This window comes from Phacochoerus africanus, chromosome 14, assembly GCF_016906955.1.
Source record: "Phacochoerus africanus isolate WHEZ1 chromosome 14, ROS_Pafr_v1, whole genome shotgun sequence".
Lineage (NCBI taxonomy): Eukaryota > Metazoa > Chordata > Mammalia > Artiodactyla > Suidae > Phacochoerus > Phacochoerus africanus.
In genome coordinates, this window is record NC_062557.1 from 37,357,487 (window position 1) to 37,384,914 (window position 27,428).

Here is a 27,428-nt window from a genome sequence, read left to right on the forward strand (position 1 = left end):
TAGGGGGAGCTGATTCTTATCCCTCTGATGGGTGGGGCTTTGTCTGGGTGAGATTTGAGGCAGCTGTGTGCCTGGGGGCTCTTTAGGGCTGTGATCCCACCTGGGTTATTGTTTGGCCTGGAGCTTCTCAGTGCTGATGGGTGGGGCCAGATTTTTCCAAAATAGCCACCTCATGAGGAACACACACTGATGATTATTCCCAAGACCTTTGCCTCCAATGTCCTTCCCCCACAAGAAGCCACAGTCACCCCCTGTTTTCCCAGGAGATCCTCCAAGAACTGCAGTCAGGTCCAACCCAAATTCCTATGGGACCCAGTGCACATGAAAGCCTGTGTGCGCCTTTCAAGAATGGGGTCTCTGTTTCCCCCAGTCCCGTGGAGCTCCTGTGCACAAGCCCCACTGGCTTTCAATGCCAAATGCCACGGGGGCTCCTTCTTCCAATGGTGACCTGATGTGGGGCTCAGAACTCTCACTCCGTAGGTGAGTCTCTATAATATGGTTACTTTCCAGTCTGTGGGCTGCCCACATGGCAGGTATGGGGTTGCTTAATCAGGTAATCATCCCTCCTACTGCCTCTTTGTCTTCTTGTGAAGAATATCTTTTTTAACAGTTTGTAGTCTGTTTGGTTGAAGGTTGTTCAGCAGTTGGTTGTAATTTTGTGGATTTTATGAGAGAAGGTGAGCGCCAGCCCTTCTACTCTGCCATCTTAATCCTGTCTCTTTTTGCATGTTTTTTTTTTTTTTTTGTCTTTTGTCTTTTGTCCTTTTAGGGCCACACCTGTAGCATATGGAAGTTCCCATGCTAGGGGTCTAATGGGAGCTGTAGTCGCCAGCCTACACCACAGACACAGCAATGCCAGATCCAAGCCACATCTGTGACCTACACCACAGCTCATGGCAATACCAGATCCTTAACCCACGGCAACACCAGATCCTTAATCCTTAGCCTGGGAACCTCCATATGCCGTGAGTGAGGCCCTAAAAAGACAAATGAATCCGACTAGTATCCATGAGGATGTGGGTTTGATCCCTGGCCTCACTCAGTGGATTAAGGATCTGGTGGTGTTGTGAATTGTGGTGTAGGTCACAGATGTGGCTCAGATCTGGCATTGCTGTGGCTGTGGTGTAGGCCGGCAGCTGTAGGTCCAATTCCACCCCAGCCTAGTAACTTCCATATGCCACACTAAAAAGCAAGCAAAGAAACAAAACAAAAAGAAAAAGAAAAAAAAGAAAAGAAAAAGAAAAAAAAAGAAAAGAAAAAGAAAATTGATCTATTTGAGTTTTTTTGTTTTTTGTCTTTTTGCCATTTCTTGGCATTTGTCTTTGCCACTCCCTCGGCATATGGAGGTTCCCAGGCTAGGGGTCTAATCAGAGCTGTAGCTGCCGGCCTACGCCAGAGCCACAGCAACACGGGATCTGAGCCGAATCTGCAACCTGCACCCCAGCTCACGTCAATGCGGGATCCTTAACCCACTGAGCAAGGCCAGGGACTGAACCCGCAACCTCATGGTTCTGAGTCGGATTCGTTAACCACTGAGCCACGACGGGAACTCCGAAAATTGATCTATTTGGAACTGTTACAGGACTGTTATATCCAAAATTAACTCATTATCTTCACCCTACTCTCATAATATCCTGTGCAAACGCTATCCCAGTATTTCTCACATTGTATTCTGATTATTGATTACATCTGTCTTTTCAAGAATGATCCTTAAGCCTCTATTCTATACATTGGCCCAGCACTAGCAGCACAAATATAAAACCACTCAGACCTTCCATACTGATTCTCTCCTTTTTTTTTTTTTTTTCTTTTTTGCTCCCCCCATTGGCATATTGAGTTCCCGGGCCAGGGATCAGATCCGAGCTATAGTTGCAAGATATGCCACAGGTGCAGCAGCACCAGATCCTTAACCACACTGTGCTCAGCAATCCCAAGAGGCCACTGATCCCATTGTGCCACAGCGGGAACACCCGATTCTCTATTTCTGATTGCCAGAGTAAGTAGGCAGACTGCATACAGGGCAGGTTCCAAGTGGGCTTCCCCAAAATGAGCACTGGCAAATGATAGGTTATATTTTCTACTGCTCTTAGGGCCAAATGGGGTGTTACATATATTAACGAGGACAGTAGAGATCAAGAATGGGAGAACAGGACTTCCTGTCATGGTTCTGCGGAAATTAATCTGACTAGTGTCCATGAGGATGTGGGTTCAATCCCTGGCCTCGCTCAGTGGCTTAAGGGTCTGGCATTGCCATGAGCTGGGTACAGGTTGCAGACGCAGCTGGGATCCTGATTCGCCCCCTAGCCTGAGAACTTCCATATGCCACAAGTGCAGCCCTAAAAACAAGCAAACAAACAAAAAAGGAATGGGAGCACATTCTAGCACGTAGCAGTTTGGATTAATTTTGGAAAGAGGAAGCCACATTTAGCAAGCAGGGTGAATTTAAAGGAGTCCTGGGAGTTCCCATCGTGGTGCAGCATAAACGAATCCGACTAGTATCCAGAAGGATGCAGGTTCAATCCCTGGCCTCGCTCAGTGTGTTGGAGAACTGGTCTTGCAGTAAGCTGTGATGTAGGTTGCAGAAGCAGCTCAGATCCTGCGTTCCTGTGGCTGTGGTGTAGGCTGGTGACTAGCTCCATTTTGCTCCCTAGCCTGGGAACTTCCATATGCCTCAGGTGCAGCCCTACAAAATCTAAATAAATAAATAAGTAAGTAAATAAATACAAGATGGACAGTACTTATGTACCTGTCCAAAAAATTCTTGAGTTTTTTGAAGATATGGGTAATGGTACAGAGGATTGAGAACTGGGCAGGATTTCCCATCTGCATTGTTTCCGAAATGATAGGAACTTGTTGACAAAGCCTTGCTCTGCTCTTTGGTGGCTGTGAGTTATAAGTCCCAGTCATTTTGCCTATGTGATGTGAAGTGCCTTAAGTGTGACTCGATAACTCTATTTATGATGTCCATGTGACAGTTGGTCTGTGGATGATGGGTATTAAATATGTGAATTTAGACTTTGAGGGCTCTGACAAAGACTCTTCAAATTCAGGACAAGAATCATTGTCTCCAAGGGGTTGGAGAAAAGGGAACCCTCCTACACTGCTGGTACAAATGTAAGCTGGTGCAACCAGTATGGGGAACAGTACTGAAGTTCCTTAAAAAACTAAACATAAAGCTACCATATGATCCAGCAATACCACTCCTGGGCATATATCTGGAGGAAACTATAATTCAAAAAGATACATGTAACCAGTGTTCATTGTAGCACTAGTTATAAAGTTACAATAGCTACAACATGGACCGCAATCTAGGTGTCCATCAGCAGAGGCTGGATGGTGAGGATGCGGTTCGTAAGTACAATGTAAAATTACTCAGATATTAAACAGCATGAAATAATACCATCTGCAGCAACATGGATGGACCTAGAGGTTGTCATACTAAGTGAAGTAAGTCAGAGAAAGACAAATATCATGAGATCACTAATATGTGGGATCTGATATAAATGACACAATAGGAATTACAAAACAAAAACAGATTCAAAGATTTTGAAACCAAACATGTTTACCAAAGGGGAAATTGAGGGGATGGGGGATGAATTAGGGGGTTGGGATTGATGTATACACACTACTATATGTAAAATATTCCAGTGACAAGTATAGCACAGGGAAATTCACTTAATATTGTATAATAATCCGTATGGGAAAGGAATCTGAAAAGGAATGGATATGTTTATGTACAGCTGACGTACTTTGCTGTATGCCTGAAATTAACACAACTTTGTGAGTAAACTATAGTCCAATAATATTTAAATAAAATAAAAGACAAATATAAAAAAAGGAATCATTGTCTCCATTCTGATGCTGTATTATAAGTTTAGGCAGTTCACTCTTTTATGTAATGCAGCAGAGCCATCCTCAAAATTAAGAAAATTGTCAGAGTTCCCGTTGTGGCGCAGTGGTTAACGAATCCGACTAGGAACCATGAGGTTGCGGGTTCGGTCCCTGCCCTTGCTCAGTGGGTTAACGATCCGGTGTTGCCATGAGCTGTGGTGTAGGTTGCAGATGCGGCTCGGATCCCGAGTTGCTGTGGCTCTGGCGTAGGCCAGTGGCTACAGCTCCGATTAGACCCCTAGCCTGGGAACCTCCATATGCCGTGGGAGCGGCCCAAGAAATAGCAAAAAGACAAAAATAAATAAATAAATAAATAAATAAATAAATAAATAAATGGAAATTAAAAGAAAAGAAAAGAAAATTGTCCAACACAGGCTATGAATTGTCTCATTCTCCTGAATGAATTCATTTATTTACTGAGGTGTAGCCCTGAGAGGGAACAGGTTGACTACAGAGTCTAAGGTGATGGGTTCCTGGGACCTTTAGGGGATTGGAATGGGGAGATCTACTGTGGCATAACCATCCCATCCTTAGTGATATAAATGAATAACCATTTCATTACATTCCTGTGGGTCAGGATTCAGAGCAGAGCAGGGGTATTTGCTTCACGCAGCTCTTTGATGCTTGGGCCCTCATCTGGAAAGACTGGAATGGCTGAGGGTAGCTCAGATGCCTTGGAATGGCAGGAATCCTCTGGAGGTTTCTTCACTGAAACAACTGGTGCTTGAGCTGGGATGACTCAAAGGCTGCATTCAGCTGGGATTGTTAACTGGGAGTACTGACATTAGCCTCTCCATGTGGCTTGGGCTTTCTCAGAGCATGGTTGCCTCAGGTAGTCCATCTTTTGACATGATGCCTCAGGAATCCAAGAGTGAGTGTTCCGGAGAACAGGGTAGTCTCTGTATGGCTGAAGTGACCTAGCATCACTTCAGCTGTGCGCCATTTATCTAAGCAGACACAGTGCAAGCAGATTCAAGAGCAAGGTACTTAGATCTTTGCATCTCGACGAGGGGAGAAACTACAACTTAAAAATCATCACAGGAGTTCCCGTCGTGGCTCAGTGGTTAACGAATCCGACTAGGAACCATGAGGTTGTGGGTTTGATCCCTGGCCTCACTCAGCAGGTTAAGGATCTTGCCTTTCCATGAGCTGTGGTGTGGGTTGCAGACGTGGCTCAGATCCCACATTGCTGTGGCTCTGGCATAGGCCAGTGGCTACAGCTCTGATTAGACCCCTAGCCTAGGAACCTCCATGTGCCACCAGAGTGGCCCTAGAAAAGGCAAAAAGACCAAAAAAAAAAAAAAAAGATCACAGAGTTCCCCTATGGCATAGCCATTTAAGGATCTGGTGTCCTCTGCAGTGGCTCAGGTCCACATGCGTGGGTGTGGCCAAAAAAAGGATGCAGGTTCAATCCCTGGTCTCAATCAGTGCATTAAGGATCCAGTGTTGCTGTGAGCTGCAGTGTAGGTTGCAGATGTGGTTCGAATCTGGCATTGCTGTGGCTGTGGTGTAGGCCAGCAGCTATAGCTCTGATTTGATTCCTAGCCTGGGAGCTTCCATATGCCACAGGTGCAGCCCTAAAAAGAAAAAAAAAACAAAAAAAAACCAAAATGTGTATTGCCTTTTAGGATTTTCAGGATTCTTTTTGGACCAAGTTCATGTCTCATATAGCTCTGCATAGTGGAAGGCTTTCTGCCAAATTTGAGGCTACCAGTAGTCAAGGTTTTAAGGGGATTTAGTGGACTATTGGGATAAATTTGTGATACAAAGGACTTCTGTCTGCCAAAATGTTTAGGTGGCCATGAGAGCTTTCCAGGCCTCTTCTATATTCCTCCCTTCTGTAGTTGGGAGTGCAGGATTTGAGACCTTCTGGCTCTGGTAGTCTTGCTGACACACAAGTCTGAGCCTTTTACTTCCTTGCTTACAATTCTTTAGGGACTCTCCATCATCTCTAAGATAAAATCCAAGATCATTAGCATCACATTGGCCCCTTCATGATCTGATCCTGACTACTGAAAACTCAGACGCTATGCTATCATCCAAAATATGAAAGGCAAGAAGTTCTCTATCGGAGCAGCAGGGAAGGATCCTGTGTTGTCACTGCAGCAGCTTGGGTTGCTGCTGTGGCACGGGTTAAATGTCTGGTGCAGGAACTTCCACATGCTGTGGGTATGGCAAAAAAAAAAAAAAAAAAAAGGGTTAGGAGTTCCCCATGCGGCACAGCAGAAACAAATCTGACTAGTAACTGTGAGGTGGGGGGTTTGATCCCTGGCCTGCTCAGTGGGTTAAGGATCTGGCATTGCCATGAGCTGTAGTGTAGGCTGAAGATGAGCCAGCAGCTGTAGCTCCAATTAGACCTCTAGCCTGAGAACCTCCACATGCCTCGGGTGTGGCCCCAAAACGCAAAAAAACTTTAAAAAAATATTAAAGGCAGTGTTTATATATATTATTGGGTTCAAATCCCAGCTCTGCTGGGATTTTCTAGAGTATAAGGGGAAACTTTCTTTGCTCAATTGAGCGCAGTCCACAACAAAAATGGCTTAGTTTCCACTAGTTTCTCTATTCAGCCAGTTCACTAGGGCCCAGCCACCAGATGGATTCTAATTCTGGAATCAGTGCTCCCCTTTGACCCAATGTCAGCCCTTTGGTTCTGACTCCCTCACCCTCACAAAGAACAGTTTTTCAGGGGCCCTGTCCTTCTGAGCAGTTTGTTCTTAGGGCCTCCCAGTCCGCCACACTTTTTAACTTCCTTCCTTCCTCCCTCCCCCTTTTTTTTTTTTAAACAATGTCCTCAGGTGTTCCCGACGTGGCTCAGCGGTTAACGAATCCAACTAGGAACCATGAGATTTCGGGTTTGATCCCTGCCCCTGTTCAGTGGGTTAAGGATCTGGAGTTGCCGTGAGCTGTGGTGTAGGTTGCAGACGCGGCTCGGACCTGGCACTGCTGTGGCTCTGGTGTAGGCTGGTGGCTACGGCTCCGATTAGACCCCTAGCCTGGGAATCTCCATATGCCGCGGGAGCGACCCAAGAAATGGCAAAAAGACAAAAAATAAATAAATAAATAAAAATTAAAAAAAATAAACAATGTCCTCAAGCCTGTGGAAGTTCTGAGCCCAGAGACTGAACCCTTACCATAGCAGTAACCAGAGCCACAGCTGAAACAATGCCAGATCCTTTACCCACCAGGGCCCTTTCAACCATGGAGAATCCTTCATCTGGACACATTCTGCCCACCAGCACCTAAGGTCCATATAGCAATCAACATGTGTGCCTGACACAATGTAATCTGTTTATAGGACCTGAGCCCAGGTCCTGATTCAGTCCCAATATCCTAGTACGATTTCAGGGAATTCATGAATGCCTTGAGGTAGGGTTGCTGATAAAATACAGAGGCCAGTGAAACTCGAATTTCAGATGAACAGTGAATAATTTTTTAGTATAAGTATGTCCCATGTGACATTTGCATGGAGCATATATGGATAATTATGCCTTTTTTGTGGGAAGAAGTCGAAACTGCCTCAAAAGGTCTGTGTCTAAGAATTCTTTTTTTCTTTTTTTTTTTTTTTGCATTTTAGGGCCGCACCTGCGCAATATGGAGGTCCCCAGGCTAGGGGTCTAATCAGAGGTGTAGCTACCAGCCTACGCCAGAGCCACAGCAACACCAGATTTGAGCCGTGTCTGCGACCTACACCACAGCTCACGGCAACGCCGGATCTTTAACCTGCTAAGCAAGGCCAGGGATTGAACCCGAAACCTCATGGTTCCTAGTTGGATTCGTTAACCACTGCGCCACGACAGGAACTCCAAGAATTCTTGATAAAGGATTTGCTAAAGGAACTTATGTATTTGGGTGACTCAGAATGGGTGGGTAAAACTATTGCATGTAACACACTTGTATTAAAAAACTATTCGTGGAGTTCTTGCTGTGCTGCAGCAGGTTAGGGATCATAAGTTATCTTTGCAGTGAGGAGGGTTCCATCTCCAGCCTGAAGCAGTGAGTTAAGGATCTGGCGGCATTCCTGCAGCTGCGTGGTAGCTTGCAGCTATGGCTCAGATTAGATCCCTGGCCTGGGAGTTTCTATATGCCGAGGGTGCAGCCAAACACACAAAACCCCAAAAACCCTACAAACTATTTGCTGTTTATGTGAAATTATAATTGGGGAGTTCCCGTCATGGCTCAGTGGTTAGCGAATCAGACTAGTATCCATGAGGACGTGGGCTCGATCCCTGGTCTTGCTCAGTTGGTTAAGGATCCGGTGTTGCTGTGAGCAGTGTGGTGTAGATTGCAGACTTGGCTCTGATCTCGCACTACTGTGGCTGTGGTGTAGGCTGGCAGTACAGCTTCGATTAGACCCCTAGCCTGGGAACCTCCATATGCTGCAGGTGTGGCCCTAAAAAGACCAAAAAAAAAAAAAAATATATATATATAGTTGAGCATTTGTATTTTTTTTACTTGCTAATTCTGGCACTCTACCGTAAGGCTAACCATAGCGTTCCCATGTTCATGGGTTACAGAGTAAGAACTGGTATAGACTGAAAAGAGGACTAAACATGTTTTCTTCTTTCTTTCTTACCAATGATTTAACTATTTAACCTTGAAATACCAGGGTGAACTGGAAGAACCACTTCCAATTCTTTTAGCTTTAACATCCGCACATTATTATTATTATCATTGTTTTCAGGTTTTACATAACGATTGCATGAATATGAGATTGACCGTGTCACCAATAATGGCCAGTGGTTTCCTTGTTAAATTCCTAGAGCAGGGGTTCCTGTTGTGGCTCAGCAGTTATGACTCAGACTAGACTCCATGAGGCTGTAGGTTCTGTCCCTGGCCTTGCTCAGTGGGTTAAAGATCCAGATTTTTTTTTTTTCTTTTGTCTTTTTAGGGCCACACCTGTGGCATATGGAGGTTCCCAGGCTAAGGGTGGAATCTGAGCTGTAGCTGCCAGCCTACGCCACAGCCACAGCAATGTTGGATCTGAGCCTCGTCTGTATTGCTGTGGCTGTGGTGTAGTATGGCAGCTGCAGCTCTGATTCGACCCCTAGCCTGGAAACTTCCATAGGCCACAGGTTCAGCCCTAAAAAGAAAAGAAAAAAAAATTCCTAGAGCAGAAAAATGTTGCATGAAGTTCTTGAAGTCACAGACATGGAAAATTAAGTTACATAAGTAGCAGACATTCAGGCTGAGAATGGAAGGGAGCTGAAACACGTACACTCAATTATCCAACAATGCCCTGAGGCTGGGACTAGAACTAGAGGAGAAAGTTGAAATCTTAATTTCTGTTTCACCACTAAGTCATATTGCAACCACCATTTAGTCCTTTTTTTCTCACTACTATTTGTAATTCTGTAATCTGGCTAACCTTCTCACCAAATTCTAAAGCATTTCTTTTTCCTTTTTGGGGGTTAGGGGGGTGGAGAATAAGTTTCATTTAGAAAAAGAACCATGAATTCGAACACTGCAAATGGTGACACAATGCAAGTCTTCCTTCCATCCTGATCCCTAGCCCCTAGGTCGAAGGTTCCTAACTTGACTTAGGGACCAGAGTCTAAAGGCGGGTTTCCAGAGTATGCGAATTCCCTGCATGCATCATTTTCAATGGACTGATGATTGGGCCTCCAAACTTTTATCTTAGCTCGAAAGGTTCCGTGCCTAAGAAGTCTGGAGGCAGGATTGGCTGAAAGGACTGATGCAGCCAGTGAGTCGGAAGGAGCTGGTAAAAACCTGTCTTAACTCGTCCCGGTGAAAAACGTTTACCCTCATCCACCCAACTTCGGCCCCTAGGAAAATACGTCCCCGTAGGCGGGATCACCGCTGTTTGCTTCCCAAGTTTTTGCCTGCCGCATTCCTTCCCTCCAGCGCGTAGGCGTGCGCTGACGTCATGACGCCGCACACGCAGCCCCGCCCCTGCAGAGATCGCCGCTGGGACGGACCCAGGGCTGCTCTCAAATCCGGAATGTGAGGCCTCGGCCCGCCTGGTCCCGGCTCTTTGGCCAGCTCTGCACACGGGCCTGCGCCCGCTGCCACCGCCCCCAGCTCACCCGGAGGAGCCAGGGCGGCCGCGCCCTTCTGCCGTGTGCCCGCGTGGCCAACGCCGTCTTTCCGAATCCTCCGGGGCCGCAGAGGAGTTCGCTACGGAGGGAGGCGGGGGCCTTCGGGAGGAGGAGGCGGAGGAGGCGGAGGAGGAGGGAAGGAAGATGGCGGCCGTGGAACTAGAGTGGATCCCAGAGACTCTCTACAACACCGCCATCTCCGCTGTCGTGGATAACTACATCCGCTCCCGCCGAGACATCCGCTCCTTGCCCGAGAACATCCAGTTCGATGTTTACTACAAGGTACGGACGGTGGGCTACCGACCGTGGGCCTGCTCTCTGCCCTCCTGCCGCAGCCCCTGGGGCCGCACCCCCTTCCACGTCTGCGAACCCCCCGCGTTTAACCCCTTGCTCCTCCTGGCAGGATCGCCTCCCAAGACATCTGGGACGGTGTTGGGGAGTCCAGTATAGGGACACCCACCTGGTACCCTCTGTCTCTCAAACCCTTGGCTTTGATTGATAACGTCTAAGAAATGAGTCTTTCCCCCCTTTTGCTTTTCCCTCCTACAGTGGGGCCCCTTTGGATAGGCCTTTTGCGTGGACTTTATTGCGCCCTCGACCCACTCAGCTCTTTCCTTCTAGCCTGTGTCTTCGGGATATTTTCTGCCCTCCCTTCCCAATTAAGTATCAGCATCAGCTGGACTTTTTGCTTTGCTCTTTTTCCCCTCCTTCTTACTTTTCTCCTCCCGTCGCCCTCCTTGCCAAGTGTTTTTTTCTGCTACGTGTTCCTTCGTTTCACCTTTTTCTTCCTAATGTGGAGGGAGTTGAGGAATTATTGGAAGTAGTCGTGTGCCTTATTCACATATTCTTTAAAGCTTTGGTTTTTGTTTATAGTGGGGATTGAGTGGGAGGGTTCTATTAATATGGGAGTGGTGCTAAACTACTTGAAGGGGAAAATCTTCCGGGGGCGGGGGTACCTTTAGAATTAGAGTTTAAATTATGGTCATATATTCGAAAGTTGTAGTCTTGCAGCATTCCTAAATTGCTTCCCCTCAAAAATCAGAAAAAGTCTCCTAGTCAGTCTCTGAGGAGTTTCAAGGGTAAGTGTCTTTAGACGTGGACAGTTTTGCAGTGTTTAGAGAGGGAGGAGAACTTTATGGACTCAGAGCCTCCCTTTTCCTCTCCCCCACATTTGAGTGTGAACAGTAGACTTATTCAGTCCTCCTTGCCCTGAATCCGTGTGGATAACTCCAGTAGCCACTTATGCAAAATTCGACCAGAAGTAAAGTGTGATTTGTCTTTTAGATCTAAACACTTCCTCTTGATTTGTAAGTTGGCTGGAATATTGTAAACTGATATTTAACAGATGTGTGTGTTCTTATTATATATGTACAGTGTTTTATGGCAGTTGTTTCATTGGGAAGATTGCCCACTTCCTCCACCCTGGAATATTTTTTCAGAAAGCAGCTGACTTGCTGCATTTCACTAAATCCAGCTGCTTTACACCAATTAGAACAATTAAAAATTTTTCCTCCTAGGTATTTGGAGAATATGCAGTTTGGTCATTTATATTATTATTTGGGGGGGAGGAGAGGTTAGAGAAGAATCTCCCTTTATTCCAAACCCCTTTGATACATTGACTTACTTTAGTCTAAGGACATTTTGTATATTTAAGATTTATTCCTCCCAGGAAGGATGATTAGATTTCTTTCTCAACCTGGGAAACTGCAGTTTTGCGCGTGTGCTAACCCTACTCATTTTATTAAATTGTATGTAATCTTTTACTCTTTTTAGAAAAAAAAAATCATTGGAAATTTAAACAGTACATTTAGTGGTTGATTTCCCTCAAAGTACGTGGATATCTTCTAGTAACTTTTGTTTCTAATTGAAGCTTTTCGTTTGAAGATTATTAATAGTGAATATGAGCAGGTGGTGCTTTTGCCACATTTTCTGTTGCACGTGGTCCACAATGTTTTAATATGGTGTCTTTTTGGTACATTTTTACTCTTTAATAATTGTATTCCTGTTGGGAATGTGGCGCTGTGCTAAAGTGAGGGCGTGTGCCTGGAACTGTAGGTGCTTTTATACACTTACTTTGTTTAATCCTGACAGTTAAACTATAAAGTAGGGTATAACCCTGTTTTATAGGTGAGAAAGTTAAGTAGTTTAATCAAGGTCTCATACCTAATATTTAGTTCTTGCTTTCTTGCTTACTGTCTATAATTTCCAGTTTTCTCCACTTTAGAGCCCAGAAGAAACTCATAATCAGATCCCTTCAGACATCCCAACTTCCATCAACAGGCATGGTCATAGACAAAATATACTAGTATAAAATTCCCCCATCCCAATTCATCGTAGTCCAGTGTCACTTTATTAATTTTTGTCAGTAGCTTCAGGTGACGGCACAGTCATAAAGCTTTAGGAGACTGGCTTGTGGAATTAAAGGGAGGTGAGAAATAGGCATGTTGACTACTCCCTAAGAAGGGAATGGAGAGAGGTATTGATATGTAGAAAGGGTCAAATGTGGATGTTGTTAGAATGTCAGAATACATGTATAAATATATTTATGTTTAATGAGCCTATCAGTCTTAAATTGGAGTTGAGGAAAGAGTACTTTGGAAGTTCCCGTTTTGGCTCAGCAGAAATGAATCTGACTAGTATCCATGAGAACGTGGGTTCGATCCCTGGCCTTGCTCAATGGGTTAGCGGTCTGTCAACAAGCTGTGGTATAGATCGAAGACCTGGCTCGGATCCTGTGTTGCTGTGCTCTGACATGACCTCTAGCCTGGGAACCTCCGTATGCTGCGGGTTCGGCCCTAAAATGACAGAAACGAATTCTTTTCCTCTAAAATCAGATGGAAAGAGTTAAAGGTGGAGTTCCCACTGTGGCTTAATGGAAACGAATCTGAGTAGCATCCATGAGGACGCAGGTCTGATCCCTGACCTTGCTCAGTTGGTTAAGGATCTGGAATTGCCGGGAACTGTGGTGTAGGTTGCAGACGTGGTTCGGATCTGACATTGCTATGGCTGTGGTGAGGGCCAGTGGCTGCAGCTCCCTCCCATTCAGCCCCTAGCCTGGGAACCTCCATATGCCTCGGGGGCAGCTCTAAAACACACACACACACAAAGAGTTAAAGGCATAAAGTATTAACATAGGTAAGTTTGCAAAGAATGGTTATTATGAATTAGGAGGTAAGATCATCTGCTGAGAGTAAGGGATAATGGTGGCTTTTTGTAGGAAGGCTAAATAGAAATTGGAAATGGCTGCTAAGATATGTAAGAAGGGAAGATTACTAAAAATGTTTTTGTTTGTTTGTTTGTCTTTTCAGGGCTGCACCCGAGGCATATGGAGGGTCCCAGGCTAGGGGTCTAATCCGAGCTGTAGCCACTGGTCGATGCAACGCCGGATCCTTAACCCACTGAGCAAGGCCAGGGATCAGACCCGCAACCTCATGCTTCCTAGTCAGATTCATTTCCGCTGCACCACAATGGGAACTCTCTAAAAATATGTTTTTTTTTTTTAAATTGATGGGATGTATAGATTGTTAAATAAAACAGTGCCCTAGAATAATGTCTTTGAATCAGAATGGTTTTCCTCCAGAGGCATTTACACTTTAGGTATGAAAGTACATAAAGTGAATATGGAGTTCCCTGGGGCCTAGAGGTTAAAGGATCCAGCATGTCACTGCTATGGCTTTGGTCACTGCAGTGGCCCAAGTTTCAATCCCTGGCCTGGGCACTTCCCTGTGCTATAGGTGTGGCCAAAAAAAAAGGTAGATAAAGTGAATAGAAAGAATTGTAAAATTGTATACCATGTGAAAGCAAATAGAGTGAAAGAGTAAAGGGCTGTTTTTTTCTGGGAATGAAGTTTTATCTTTTCTTTTTATTGTAGTGGCTGAACGGTCTATTTTATGTCCTGTTCTGATTATAGAATTTGTGATATAGTTAAGTTTTTTTTTTTTTAAAGGGCCATGCCTAAGGCATATGGAAGTTCCCAGGCTAAGGGTCGAATTGGAGCTGTAGCCACTGGCCTATGCCACAGCCATAGCAACTTGGGATCCCAGCTGCATCTGTGACCACACCACAGCTCAAGGCAATGCTGAATCCTTAACGCACTGAGCAGGGCCAGGGATCGAACCCACATCCTCATGGATACTAGTTGGGTGTGTTACCTCTGAGCCATAATGGAAATTTCACGATAGTTAAGTTTTGACAACATGGAGTGTTGTTGTGTAATGTGTTCTATTTATTGTTTTCAGGCTTAAACATGATAATTTGGGTTTTTAAAAATTATTATTGTATGAGTCTCATGGTGAAAACCTTATGAATTAATGCCTGATTTAGTATTAGAGTTGACTTGATTTTTTCTTTTTCAGTGTTTATTTCTATTCTTAGTTGTATATAGCCTCAATTAGTATTCTGATTATCTTTTAAAATTGGCTAGTAACAAATTGAAAAAAAATTCTTGCAATATATTTGACAGCCAAAGGGTTAATATTCTTTTCACATAAAAAACCCTTAGGACTAGTAGTTCCCATCGTAGCTCAGTGGTTAACGAATCCGACTAGGAACCATGAGGTTGCGGGTTTGATCCCTGGCCTTGCTCAGTGGGTTAAGGATCCGGCGTTGCCGTGAGCTGTGGTATAGGTCGCAGACGCGGCTCAGATCCCGCGTTGCTGTAGCTCTGGCTTAGGCCGGTGGCTACGGCTCCAATTAGACCCCTAGCCTGGGAACCTTCATATGCCTCAGGAGCGGCTCTCAAAAGGCAAAAAGACCAAAAAACAAAACAAAACAAAACTCTTAGGACTAATAAATTGAGAGCAAAAAAACTTTTTTGGGGAGAGTGGGGCATTAAAGAACATAAATAGCCAACCATACCATGTATCTGGATGGGAAAGTAATATATTATGTCAACTCAATTTAAGCTGTGAATTTATTACAACTTGCATCAGAATCTCAGAATTTTATTGGATATAGAAAACTGACTAAATAAGATACTTATATGGAGGAATTAGTTACATGAGAATAAATGACCCAAGGAAATTTTTTAAGATGTACAATACTTAGGATAGTTGAGTATATCAGAAGGTTGCTTTTTTTTTTTTTTTTTGACTGTGCTCGTGGCATGTGGAAGTTCTTGGGTTAAGGATTGAACGCAAGCCACTGCAGTGACAACACTGGTTTCTCAACCTGCTGCACCACAAGGGAACTCCAGAAAGCTACATATTTTAAAAGAGTATAGTATTGGCACAAGACCAGCAAAGAGGGAACTTGATTATAGAACATAGTAGACAGTCTAGATAGAAACCAGAGCATATTTAAGAATTTGTGGCGTTCCCACTATGGTACAGTAGGTTAAGAACCTGACGGTAGCAGCTCAGGTCACTGTGGAGGTTCAGGTTCAATCCCTGGCCCACTGCAGTGGGTTAAGGACCCACTGTTACTGAAGCTATGGCTTAGGTTGCAGCTGTGGCCCAAATTCAGCTCCTGGCCTGGGAACTTCCATATGCCCTGGGTTTGGCCAAAAAATAAAGTAAGGAGAACGTATTACGTTGAAAAAATCATAAGACAGTGCCTTATTTTATTTTATTCTATTTATTTTTTGTCCACAGCATGCAGAATTTCCCAGGATCATACCTGAGCCACAGCACTGACAACGCCAAGTCCTTAACTGCTAGGCCACCAGGGAGTTCCCACAATGCTATATTTTAAATAAATGGGGAGTTCCTGTTGTGCCTCAGTGTTAACGAACCCAGCTAGTATCCATGTGGACTTGGGTTCAGCCCTGGCCCTGCCCAGTGGGTGAAGGATTCAGCATTACTGTGAACTGCAGTGTAGTTCGAAGGCTCAGTTTGGATCTGGTGTTGCTGTGGCTGTGGTTTAGGCCAGCAGCTGCTGCCCCGGTTCAACCCCTACCCTGGGAACTTCCATATGCCACAGGTGCAGCCCTAAAGGAAAAAATAAATAAATAAGTGGGGGGAAATTTGTTTTTTTTGGGGAAAGTTAGATCTCTACTTTGTACCATATACCAAAATGAATTTCAAGTGAATTAAAGATTTAAATATGGCAAATAGGATCATAAAAGTATCAGAATAAATTACTGAGTCAACATTTTACGGTTGGAAATGAAGAAATTCTTCTTTAAAGAAATTATTTTTAAGGTAATTTAAAAATTTTAGAAATGTCAAATATTATAAAAATAAGTGATATAGAAGATGAAATCCTGTTACTCATCTTGCCAACACTGCAATGCCATCTTGGCATAGAGAAGGGTTTTGTAAGCATGAAACCAACACCCAGGAGAAAAAAATTGATGCTTTTGAGTACATTAAAAAATACAGGGGAGTTCCTGTCGTGGCTCAGCAGAAACGAATCTGACCAGCTTCCATGAGGACGCAGGTTCCATCACCTGGCTTTGCTCAGTGGGTTAAGGATCTGGCGCTGCCATGAGCTGTGGTGTAGGTAACAGATGCAACTCGGATTCCGAGTGACTGTGGCTATGGCTGTGGGGTAGGCCAGCAGCTACAGCTGATTTGACCCCTAGCCTGGTAACCTCCTTATGCCTCAGGTGCGGCCCTAAAAAATATATATGTGTATGGAAAATTGTAAGCACTTTTTTTTGGTTTTTGTTTTTGTCTTTTTGCCTTTTCTAGTGCTGCTCCTGTGGCATGTGGAGGTTCCCAGGCTAGGGGTCAAATCGGAACCGTAGCCACCGGCCTACGCCAGAGCCACAGCAAAGCGGGATCCGAGCCGAATTGCAACCTACACCACAGCTCACGGCAACGCCAGATCCTTAACCCACTGAGCGAGGCCAGGGATCAAATCCTCAATCTCATGATTTCTAGTCGGATTCGTTAACGACTGAGCCACGACAGGAACTCCATAAGCACTTTTTTTAAAAAAAGACTATGCAGATGACAGTTGTCAGACAAGGGGTGAATTTCCTAATACAGAAAGATCTAATGCTAATCAGTATGTAAAGGGCAATCAACTCATTTCTAGAAGACCAAAATAGCTATCTTACAGAACAGGAAAATATAATGGAAGGCTAATAAACATCAAAAGATGCTCAAATGAAATGCAAAGTAAAATGCAGTATTGGAGTTCCCCTCGTGGAGCAGCGGAAACGAATCCAGCTAGGAACCATGAGGCTGTGGGTTCAATCCCTGGCCTTGCTCAGTGGGTTAAGGATCTGGCGTTGCCGTGAGCTGTGGTGTAGGTTGCAGACGCAGCTCCGATCTGGCATTGCTGTGGCGTAGATCGGCAGCTACAGCTCCAATTAGACACCTAGAGCCATAGAACCTCCGTATGCTGTGGGTACGGCTCTAAAATAACAAAAGACCAAAAAAAAAAAAAAAGACCATTGGAACAATACAGTCAGTCCAGAAACAGACTGACACATGTATACTGTTACCTGATTTATGATAAAAGTGACATGGTAATACAGTGGGTAAAGGAGAATCAAATAAATAATATTGACAGGTATTCTTAGGGGGAGAAGGATCATGATCTTACATCATATGCAGTTATCCTTTTGGGGTGGGTTACTGATCTAACTGTGAAAAACAGTTTTTAAGGAAAAAGTTTTTACTATACCAGCAAAGATTTATTAAATAGGATACCAAATGAGCTAAATATAATATAATTTGATAAATGGGCCCATATTAAGATCAAGAATATCTATTCATTAAAAGATAACATTAAAAGAGTGAAATGAAAAGACAAGGCCAGAGTAGGAGAAGATATTGGCAGCACATATATTTGATAAAAGATTCTAGCTGCATCTAAAGAACTAGAGATTAAGAAAATGAGAAATAACCTATTTTTTTTTTTTAATGGGGCAATAACTTCAGTAAACATCCAAAAAAGGGATACTTGGAGTTCCTGTCGTGGTGTAGCAGAAACAAATCCGACTAGGAACCATGAGGTTTTGGGTTCAATCCGTGGCCTCGCTCAGTGGGTTAAGGATCCGACATTGCCGTGAGCTGTGGTGTAGGTTGCAGACGTGGCTCGGATCTGACATTGCTGTGGCTGTGGTGTAGGCCAGTGGCTACAGCTCCAATTAGACCCCTAGCCTGGGAACTTCCGTATGCCGAGGATGCGGCCCTAGAAGGACAATAGACAAAAAAAAAAAAAGATATTCGAAGATCCATGAATCATTTGGAAAGATGCTTAACTTCATTTTGTCTTAAGGAAATCGCATTCCTACTATACTTTCCTCAGAATGACTAAATGCAAAAGAAGAAAGTGTTGGTAAGGATGTGGAGCAATCAGAACTCTCACTTAACTGTTAATGGAAGTGTTAATTGATACAGCATTTTGAAAAACTAGCATTATCTGCTAAAACTGAACATGTATATATCTATATCTATACCCTATAACACAGTAATTCTACCCAAGATATATACACTGAAGAACGTTCAGAGCAACACTGTTCATAAAAACCAAAAAGTAGAAGCCATCCCACTGCGTATCAACAGGAGAATTAATAAATTATGAAATAGTCATATATTTACAACAAAAATGAATGAATTGCAACTGTTGGAAACCTCATGGATGAATCTCACAGATGATACTGAGTGAGAGAAAATAGTCATAGAGACATATTCCAGAGGCTTCCAAACTTTCTCCCTCCACAGCACCCTGGGGCTGTTTAATGCACTATTTAAGTAGTTAGATATAGACAGCTCAATAATACCTGTGTCCTAACAACTTGGAAGTTCCCCTGTGGTGCAGGTCACAACTGTGGCATGTGTTTGATCCCTGGCCCCAGGAATTTCCACATGCCACAGGTGTGGCCAAAAAAAAGAGAAATACTTGAAATTGAAAGAAAAAATACTTTTACCTCATTCTTAAATAATGACAATGTTTGTGTTTGGTGGGCACTATACAGCTTTTCAAATCTTGGGATCAGGTTGGTCACTACCATTCTCATATTCCATTCCATAATGATTTTTGCATCTCACCTTTATCATAGCAACCACTGACAATGCTACCTCACAAAGACAAGACATCATTGAAAGGAATAGAACAATCTATTTGGCATGGGGTAATACAGATGTTGAATAGTGTTTCCTTCAAACTTAAAATATCTCTAGTGTACTTTGGACACTGGAAATTGAGTGTATGATTCCATTTGTATGAAGTTCAGAAACAGGCAAAATTCATCAAAAGTGTTATAAGTCAGGAGAGGTTACCCCACGAGGGTAGTGACTACACAGGGGCACAAAGGGAGATGTCTGGGATTCTCATAATTCTTTGTTTCATGATCTTCATGTTGGTTATAGGTGTGTTCCCTTTGTGAAAATTTGTTGGGCTTTATATTTAATTTATTATTACATGTTTTCATCAAAGTATGGTTGACGTACAATATTATGTAAGTTACAGGTGTGCTTGTAGTGATTGATAAGTTTTTTGGTTTGTTTTTTTAAGGCTGGGCCCATGGCATATGGAAGTTCCCAGGCTAGGAGTCAAATCCTTAACCCACTGACAAGGCCAGGGATCAAATCTGCATCCTCAGGATACTAGTCGGGTTTGCTAACCACTGAGCCGCAGCAGGAACTCCCACACTTTAAGTATGAGTTGTGCATTCATCTGTATGTATATTATACTTCAATAAAAGGGTTAACAATTAACATCATCTTCACTTTCTAGATTGTTGTGGTTGAGTAATTCAAGTCACTCAAACCCTTTAGCCCACAATAGTTTTTCTACAGAAATGCTTTTTGACTGTGTAGAAAATTCTATTTAGGGAAATTAAGTGTAGTATTGTTTATGATCATAAAAATTAGAAACAGCTATATGCTAATCAATTAGGAATGGGATATCATACTGTGATTAGAAAGAAAGGAGTTCCCATTGTGGCTCGGCAGGCTAAGAACCTGACACTGTCTCTCTGAGGTTGTGGGTTTGCTCCCTACTCATGCTCAGCAGGTTAAGGGTCTGGCGTTGCCACAAGCTGTGGCATAGGCCTGCAGCTGAGGCTTCAGTTCGACCCCTAGCCTTCAAACTTCCGTATCCTGCAGGTGCACCTGTAAAATAAAGAAAAGAAAAAATGAGGATGCTGTATACACTGGGGTAGAGATGCCAGAGCAGTTGTTACAAAGTAGTATGAATAACAATCCTGTTTGTTGTTGTTGTTTAAATGGAGAAATATATGTGTGCATTTGTTTACACATTGAAGAATCTAGAGAAACACAAAATTCTAATAGTGTTTATTCAAGGGGTAAGATAGTAGTCATTTTTAACTATGTACATAGATTCTCTTTATTTTTTTTTAATACTGCTTGGATTTTTATGACTGTGTTTTGTTATATAAAACAAGTAAAGTTGAATTTTTTTTGTCCTTTTGCTTCCGAGGCATATGGAGGTTCCCAGCTAGGGGTCTAATCGGAGCTGTAGCCACTGGCCTACGCCAGAGCCACAGCAACGTGGGATCCGAGCCATACCACAGCTCACGGCAACTCACGGCAACGCTGGATCTCCAACCCACTGAGCGAGGCCAGGGATCGAACCCACAACCTGATGGTTCCTAGTCGGATCTGTCAATCACTGAGCCACAACGGGAACTCTGAATTTTTTTTAAGAATAAGATATCTAGGACTTCCTGGCGTGGCTCAGCGATTAATGAATCTGACTAGCATCCATGAGGACACAGGTTTGATTCTTGGCCTTGCTCAGTGGGTTAAGGATCCGGTGTTGCCGTGAGCTGTGGTGTAGGTTGCAGACGCAGCTCGAATCCCGAGTTGCTGTGGCTCTGGTGTAGGCCGGCAGCTACAGCTCCAATTAGACCCCCTAGCCTGGGAACCTCCATGTGCCGTGGGAGCGGCCCTAGAAAAGGCAAAAAAAAAAAGACAAAAAAAAACAAATAAATAAAAAAAGAAAAGAAAGAAAAATAATTCAGCTAATTAAGTAGTTAATTCACTAGCTAGCCAAATCAGCAAATGTGAGAAAGCTTACATTCTCAAAATTAGGAATGAGAAAGTAAAAACAACCATAGGTACAATGGAAAAAGGGGGAAAAATATTTTGTTAAAAATTTCTTAATTATTTTTATTTTTTTCTTTATTTTTTTTCTTTATTTTACTTCTTTATCTTTTAGACTGCACCCCCAGAATGCAGATGTTCCTGGGCCAGGGATTGAACCCATGCCACAGCAGTGACAACACCAGATCTATAACCCACTTAGCCACCATGGAACTCCAGAAAAATAGCTCTTTAAGTTGTAGAATAGCTTCTTTAGATAACAAATAGCTTGTATAATTCTGTACTAATCAGTCTGATAACCTTACTGAAATGTGTTTCCAGGAAAATACAAATGACTAAAGAGAAGTTGATAAACTAAAAACTGACAAAGAAATTGAGAAAGTATACTTTTCCTTTTGTCCATGTGCCTTCTCCCTCAAACACAACTCTCACCAATTTTAGACACCTTTCTTGGGTATATTCAAAGAACAGTTGATACTATTGATTTTTTTTTTTTACTTTTTTAGGGCCGCACTTGCGGCATATGGAGATTCCCAGGCGGGGTCTAATCAGAGCTACAGCTGCCGGCCACAGCCACAGCCGTAGCAACACCAGATACAGGCCAGATCTAAGCCGAGTCTTCGACCTACACCATAGCTCACAGCAATGCTGGATCCTTAACCCGTTGAGCGAGGCCAGGTATCAAACCTGCAACCTCATAGTTCCTAGTTGGATTCATTTCCACTGCACCACAACAGGAACAGAGTTTTAAAACTATGATTTCTCAGAGTTCCCATCCTGGCTCAGGGAAAATGAATCCGACTAGGAACCATGAGGTTGCAGGTTCCATCCCTGGCCTTGAGCAGCAGGTTAAGGATCCGGCGTCACTGTGTACTGTGGTGTCACAGACGCGGCTTGGATCTGGTGTTGTTGTGGCTGTGGTGTAGGCCGTCAGCTACAGGTCTGACTCAACCCCTAGCCTGGAAACCTCCATATGCCACAGGTGCGGCCCTAAAAAGACAAAAAAAAAAAAAAGAAAACGATATGATTTCTCTCCAAATCCTGTATCTTAGAGCCAAATTTAATACCTTAAATGTGTAATGAATAAAAACGTTTTTAACATCTGAAACGGAGAATTAAAGTTTATGACACTTTACTCTTGCAAATCAGGAAGAAAACGAAGACTGTCACATTGACAGCGACTTTTTTTTGGTCTTTTTAGGGCTGTGCCTGGGGCATATGGAAGTTCCCAGGCTAAGGGTTGAATTGGAGCTGTAGCTGCCAGCCTATGCCACAGCCACAGCAACAGCAGATCGAAGCCGAGTCTGTGACCTACACCACAGCTCATAGCAACACCAGATCCTTAACTCACTGAGCGATGCCAGGGATCAAACTTCAGGAACTCCCAAATGCTTTTCCTTTTCAATTTAAAAAATGTATATGCAGTTCTTCTGGAATCAAAGGAAAAAAATGTTTTAATGTTGGCTATCTGGAATACCCAATGAGTTTTCTTTTTTTTAACAATTAAAAAAAGTTGAGTATAGTTGACTTACAATGAATCAGGTGGAGAATGTGTTTTCTTTCAGAAACAAAATGTTTTCTTAAAACCATACTCTCTTCTTTTTAACTGCCTCATAAATACACTCCTGTTTTCACCAAGATTGTTAGTGAAGCTAAAGAGAAGTTGAGGAGTTCCCGTCATGGCGCAGTGGTTAACGAATCCGACTAGAAACCATGAGGTTGCGGATTTGATCCCTGCCCTTGCTCAGTGGGTTAAGGATCTGGCGTTGCCGTGAGCTGTGGTGTAGGTTGCACACGCGGCTCAGATCCCGAGTTGCTGTGGCTCTGGCGTAGGCCGGTGGCTACAGCTCCGATTCGACCCCTAGCCTGGGAACCTCCATATGCTGAGGGAGTGGCCATAGAAAAGGCAAAAAGACCAAAAATTTAAAAATTTAAAAAAAAAGGAAGTTGAGAAACTTCTTATTTAACTATAGAGATGAATGACACATATTGAGTTATATATGGCTGGTTATCATTGTTGGTTAAATTTTACATTTAATGGAGTTTCCCGTCGTGGCGCAGTGGTTCATGAATCCGACTAGGAACCATGAGGTTGCGGGTTCGGTCCCTGCCCTTGCTCAGTGGGTTGACGATCCGGCGTTGCCGTGAGCTGTGGTGTAGGTTGCGGATTCGGCTCGGATCCTGCGTTGCTGTGGCTCTGGCGTAGGCTGGTGGCTACAGCTCCGATTAGACCCCTAGCCTGGGAACCTCCATATGCTTCGGGAGCGGCCCTAAGAAATAGCAAAAAGACAAAAAATAAATAAATAAATAAATAAATTTTACATTTAAGTAGGGTTTTTTTTTGCTTTTTTTTCTTTTGCTTTTTAGAGCCTTACTTGCGTCATATGGAGGTCCCCATGCTAGGGGTCAAACTGGAGCTACAGCTGCTGGCCTCGCCACAGCCACACCAATGCCAAATTGGAACCATGACTGCTGCACCACAAGGGGGAACTCCTAGATTTTTGTTTTGACCTTCCATTTGTATCATGGTAGCATCTTCCACCATTAACCCAATTATGCTACCTTGAAAATTATGCCATTGACCTATCAAATGAGAGACAGAGTTAGAGAATCTGGGTGTTAGAATTGTAAGTTCATTTTTATAATGATTGGGGAGAAAAAATAACTCTTAATTTCTTATTTAATGAATGGTAAATTTAATTATCTTTATATGTGGATAGTGTATTTAAATGTTAGGAAAGGATTGCCCTCACAGTTGAGTATTAACTGTTTCCTGTGCTTTAAATAATGTGAACATGTCCACTGAACCTTTTAGCTTACTTACCAATAAGCAAATAATTGCCCTGCAAGATACAAATAATCATATGTTGGTAAATTGTATTTTTTAGGTATGACATAGAATCAGTGAGTATGGAGCAACTGAGAAATTAAAATATTATAAGAAGTGATTTTTTTTTTCTTTATTTTTTAGGGCCACACCGGGGCATATGGAGGTTCCCATCCTAGGGGTCCAGTCGGAGCTGTAGCCACCGGCCTACGCCACAGCCACAAGCAATGCTAGATCCAAGCCGCTTCTGTGACCTACAGCACAGCTCACGGCAACGTTGGCTCCTTCACCCGCTGAGCAACCTGCAACCACATGCTTCCTAGTCAGATTTGTTTCTGCTGAGCCACAGCGGGAACTCCAAGAAGTGAGAAATTTGAATGTTGGTTTACCTCCAGAAGAAAGCTTATTTTTCGTGTGCATATATTAAAATAATTGTGTACTTGCTTGAATCCAAGAATATATATAATCTGAGATTATAGTGCAAACAACAGATAAAGGACATAATATGAAGTACGCAATGTAATATGAGAATAAAGTAAAGGAATATTAAGTTACATTCCTTCCAAAGGGAATTTTTTCAGAGCTGTATTTTAAATTAATTTTTTTTTCTGTCTTTTTTTTTTTTTTTAAGCTATTTCTTGGGCCGCTCCCACGGCATATGGAGGTTCCCAGGCTAGAGGTCGAATCGCAGCTGTAGCCACCGGCCTACGCCAGAGCCACAGCAACGCAGGATCCAAGCTGCGTCTGCAACCTACACCACAGCTCACGGCAACGCCAGATCCTTAACCCACTGAGCAAGGGCAGGGACCGAACCCGCAACCTCATGGTTCCTAGTCGGATTCATTAACCACTGCGCCACGATGGGAACTCCTTAAATTAATTTTGAGATTAGTGAATAAGAATAATGTATCTTGAAGTGTGTTAAGCATATTATTACTACTTTATTAGTTTTAGAGGTAAAAGATACACCCGTTTAGAGATAACGGACGCATTTTATTTTTTTTTTTTTTGGCTACACCTGCATGTGGAAGTTCCCAGGCCAGCAACTGAACCCACAGCAGAGTAGCAACCAAAGCCGCTGCAGTGATACCAGATTCTTAACCCACTGCACTACAAGGGAACTCCTGCATTATTTTTTTAAAAAAAGAAAAAATTTCATTAAACACAAAAGTAGATAGAATGAAATAATGGACCTCCATATATCCCCTGCTAAGCTTTATTTATTTATTTATTTATTTTGTCTTTTTGCTATTTCTTTAGGCCGCTCCCTCGGCATGTGGAGGTTCCCAGGCTAGGGGTCTAATCAGAGCTGTAGCCACCAGCCTACTCCAGAGCCACAGCAACGCAGGATCCGAGCCGCGTCTGCAACCTACACCACAGCTCACGGCAATGCCGGATCGTTAACCCACTGAGCAAGGGCAGGGACCGAACCCGCAACCTCTTGGTTCCTAGTCAGATTCGTTAACCACTGCGCCACGATGGGAACTCCTCCCCTGCTAAGCTTTAGCAGTTACCAATTCTTGGCCAGTCCTACTGCTGAATCTGTTCTCCACATTCCCCTATCCTATGGTATTTGGAAGCAGATCTAGCTATCATATAATTTCATCATCATAATTTCATTTCATTTCTTTTTTTTTTCTTTTCTTTTTGGTCTTTTCTAGAGCCACTTCGACGGCATATGGAGGTTCCCAGGCTAGGGGTCTAATCAGAGCTGTAGCCACCAGCCTACACCAGAGCCATAGCAATGCGGGATCCGAGCGGAATCTGCAGTCTACACCGCAGCTCATGGCAACGCCGGATCCTTAACCCACTGAGCAAGGCCAGGGATCGAACCCACAACCTCATGGTTCCTGGTCGGATTTGTTTCCGCTACAAATTAGATTGATTAACCACTGAGCCATGACGGGAACTCCCATAATTCATTTCATTTCATCATATAATTTCATCTGTAAAATTTTAGTAGCCATCACGCTATTATAACACCTAATTCCATATTTTTATTAAATAGCCAGTCTTTCAAATTTTAAGTTGTTTTAAATGTCAAATATGTGTACGTTTTTACAGTTTGTTTGGGTCAGGATCCAGATAAGATCTATACCTTGGCTGTTGCTTGATACACCTCTGAAGTCTCTCTTAATCTGTAGGTTCTCTTTCCATATGTTTTCTTTCTTTGTAACTTGTTGGAGAAACAGGATCCTTTCTTTTTCTTATAGACTCTATAGAGTTTCCCTGCAGTTGAGATTCTAGTGATTGGCATATAAAACATTTTCATCATCCTTATAGGTTTTTAGCTTTTATCCTTGTGGGCACTTCCTAGGTTTCACTGGTTTCAGACGAGTTTTTAAACCAGATTCCGGGTTTAGGGTCTGTAAATAGTATGAATGGACTGCATACTTACATGTGTCCCAGGCTGGAGGTTTCAGGTTTTCGCAGCAGACTTGTTGTTGTAGGAGATGTTCTAGACTTATTCCTGGCTTTAGGCACTTAGTTCAGCTCCAGGTCCCTTTGCTTACAAGGATCTGCTGCCTGGACTCCTTCCTATCTGGTCTTTGCACTCTGGTCCAACAACCATTCTGAGGTATTAAACTATTCTGTTTTTTTCCTTTCCAGCTGTTATTGAGTTTGTGTCTTCTTAATTTGGGGCAGCTGTAGAGTTTCTGCTCTTGATTTCAAACTTGGCTGTTTATCCAAAAGTTATTTAGTGATATTTTACCCAGCATTACTCTGTGTTTGGAAAGGAGTTGGAAAGTTTTTATCTGTCAGTGCTGACATAATGCTAGAAGCTTTATTCTTGTTCCTCTTCCAAACTCGGCTGAATTTCTTTCTTGGACTGAGCGTTTTATTTGTGTGGTTTTTTTTTTAATTTGTGTTCCTAAAACACTCTGCCTATCTCTCTTATGTAATCTGAACATGATTTATTTTTCTGCTTTGACAACTTCTAAATTTTTTGAAATCACAGAGCAGTTCTTCCTCTCTTTGTATTCCTATGATGGACATATGTATCCCCAAACCTAGGCCCATTCGCCTTATACAAATGTTCCTGATATTTATTTAGTTTATTTTTGTTAAGAAAGAAAAAAAAAAAAAAAGTATGGAGTTCCCCGTTGTTGCTCACTGGTTATCGAACCTGACTAGTATCCATGAGGACACGGGTTTGATCCCTGGCCCTGCTCAGTGGGTTAAGAATCCTGCGTTACCGTGAGCTGTAGTGTGGCCCGCAGCTGTAGCTCCGATTTGACCCCTAGCCTGGGAACCTCCATATGCCGTGGGTGCACCCCTAAAAAGACCAAAACAACTAAAAAATTAAAAATATAAGTAGACTGTTTCTAGCTATAATATTCTTGCCTTTGATGTGAAAATCACAAAGATTAGGCTCAGTAAGCTGGGAGTAATGAATATGCCAGGGTACTTGGTAAAACATCAGACGTTATAATAGGGAACACCTATTTTTGTCTATAAATTTAAGCAGCTATTATGTGGAATTTGTTCTTGATTTTTACATTTAGGTGCTGGCACTTTACGTTCTTTGTGACTCTAGTTTATTAAGTTCAAGTTCACATTTGTTCTCAGAGTTTATTGTATGGGCACTGTGGCAGTACTGTAGAGGTCAGGACATGAGGGCCTTGTGGATGTGTCTCTTTAATGTGTTTTCACTCCTATTTGGGAGACAGTAAATAACTGTATCAAATC

General features: G+C 43.0%; 1 protein-coding gene and 1 pseudogene across 1 annotated transcript in view; one reads left to right on the forward strand and one right to left on the reverse strand.

Moving 5' to 3' along the window:
• The window catches only part of LOC125113863 (60S ribosomal protein L12-like), a 38,456-nt pseudogene extending 28,679 nt beyond the window's left edge, over positions 1-9,777 (reverse strand).
• A 6-nt stretch (positions 9,778-9,783) lies between these two features.
• Positions 9,784-27,428, forward strand: part of APPBP2 (amyloid beta precursor protein binding protein 2) — a 64,467-nt gene continuing 46,822 nt past the window's right edge. The window contains exon 1 of the mRNA XM_047757136.1: positions 9,784-10,229. Within this exon, the coding sequence (XP_047613092.1) occupies positions 10,092-10,229 (138 nt within the window). The 5' untranslated portion in view covers positions 9,784-10,091. The remainder of the gene's footprint in view (positions 10,230-27,428) is intronic.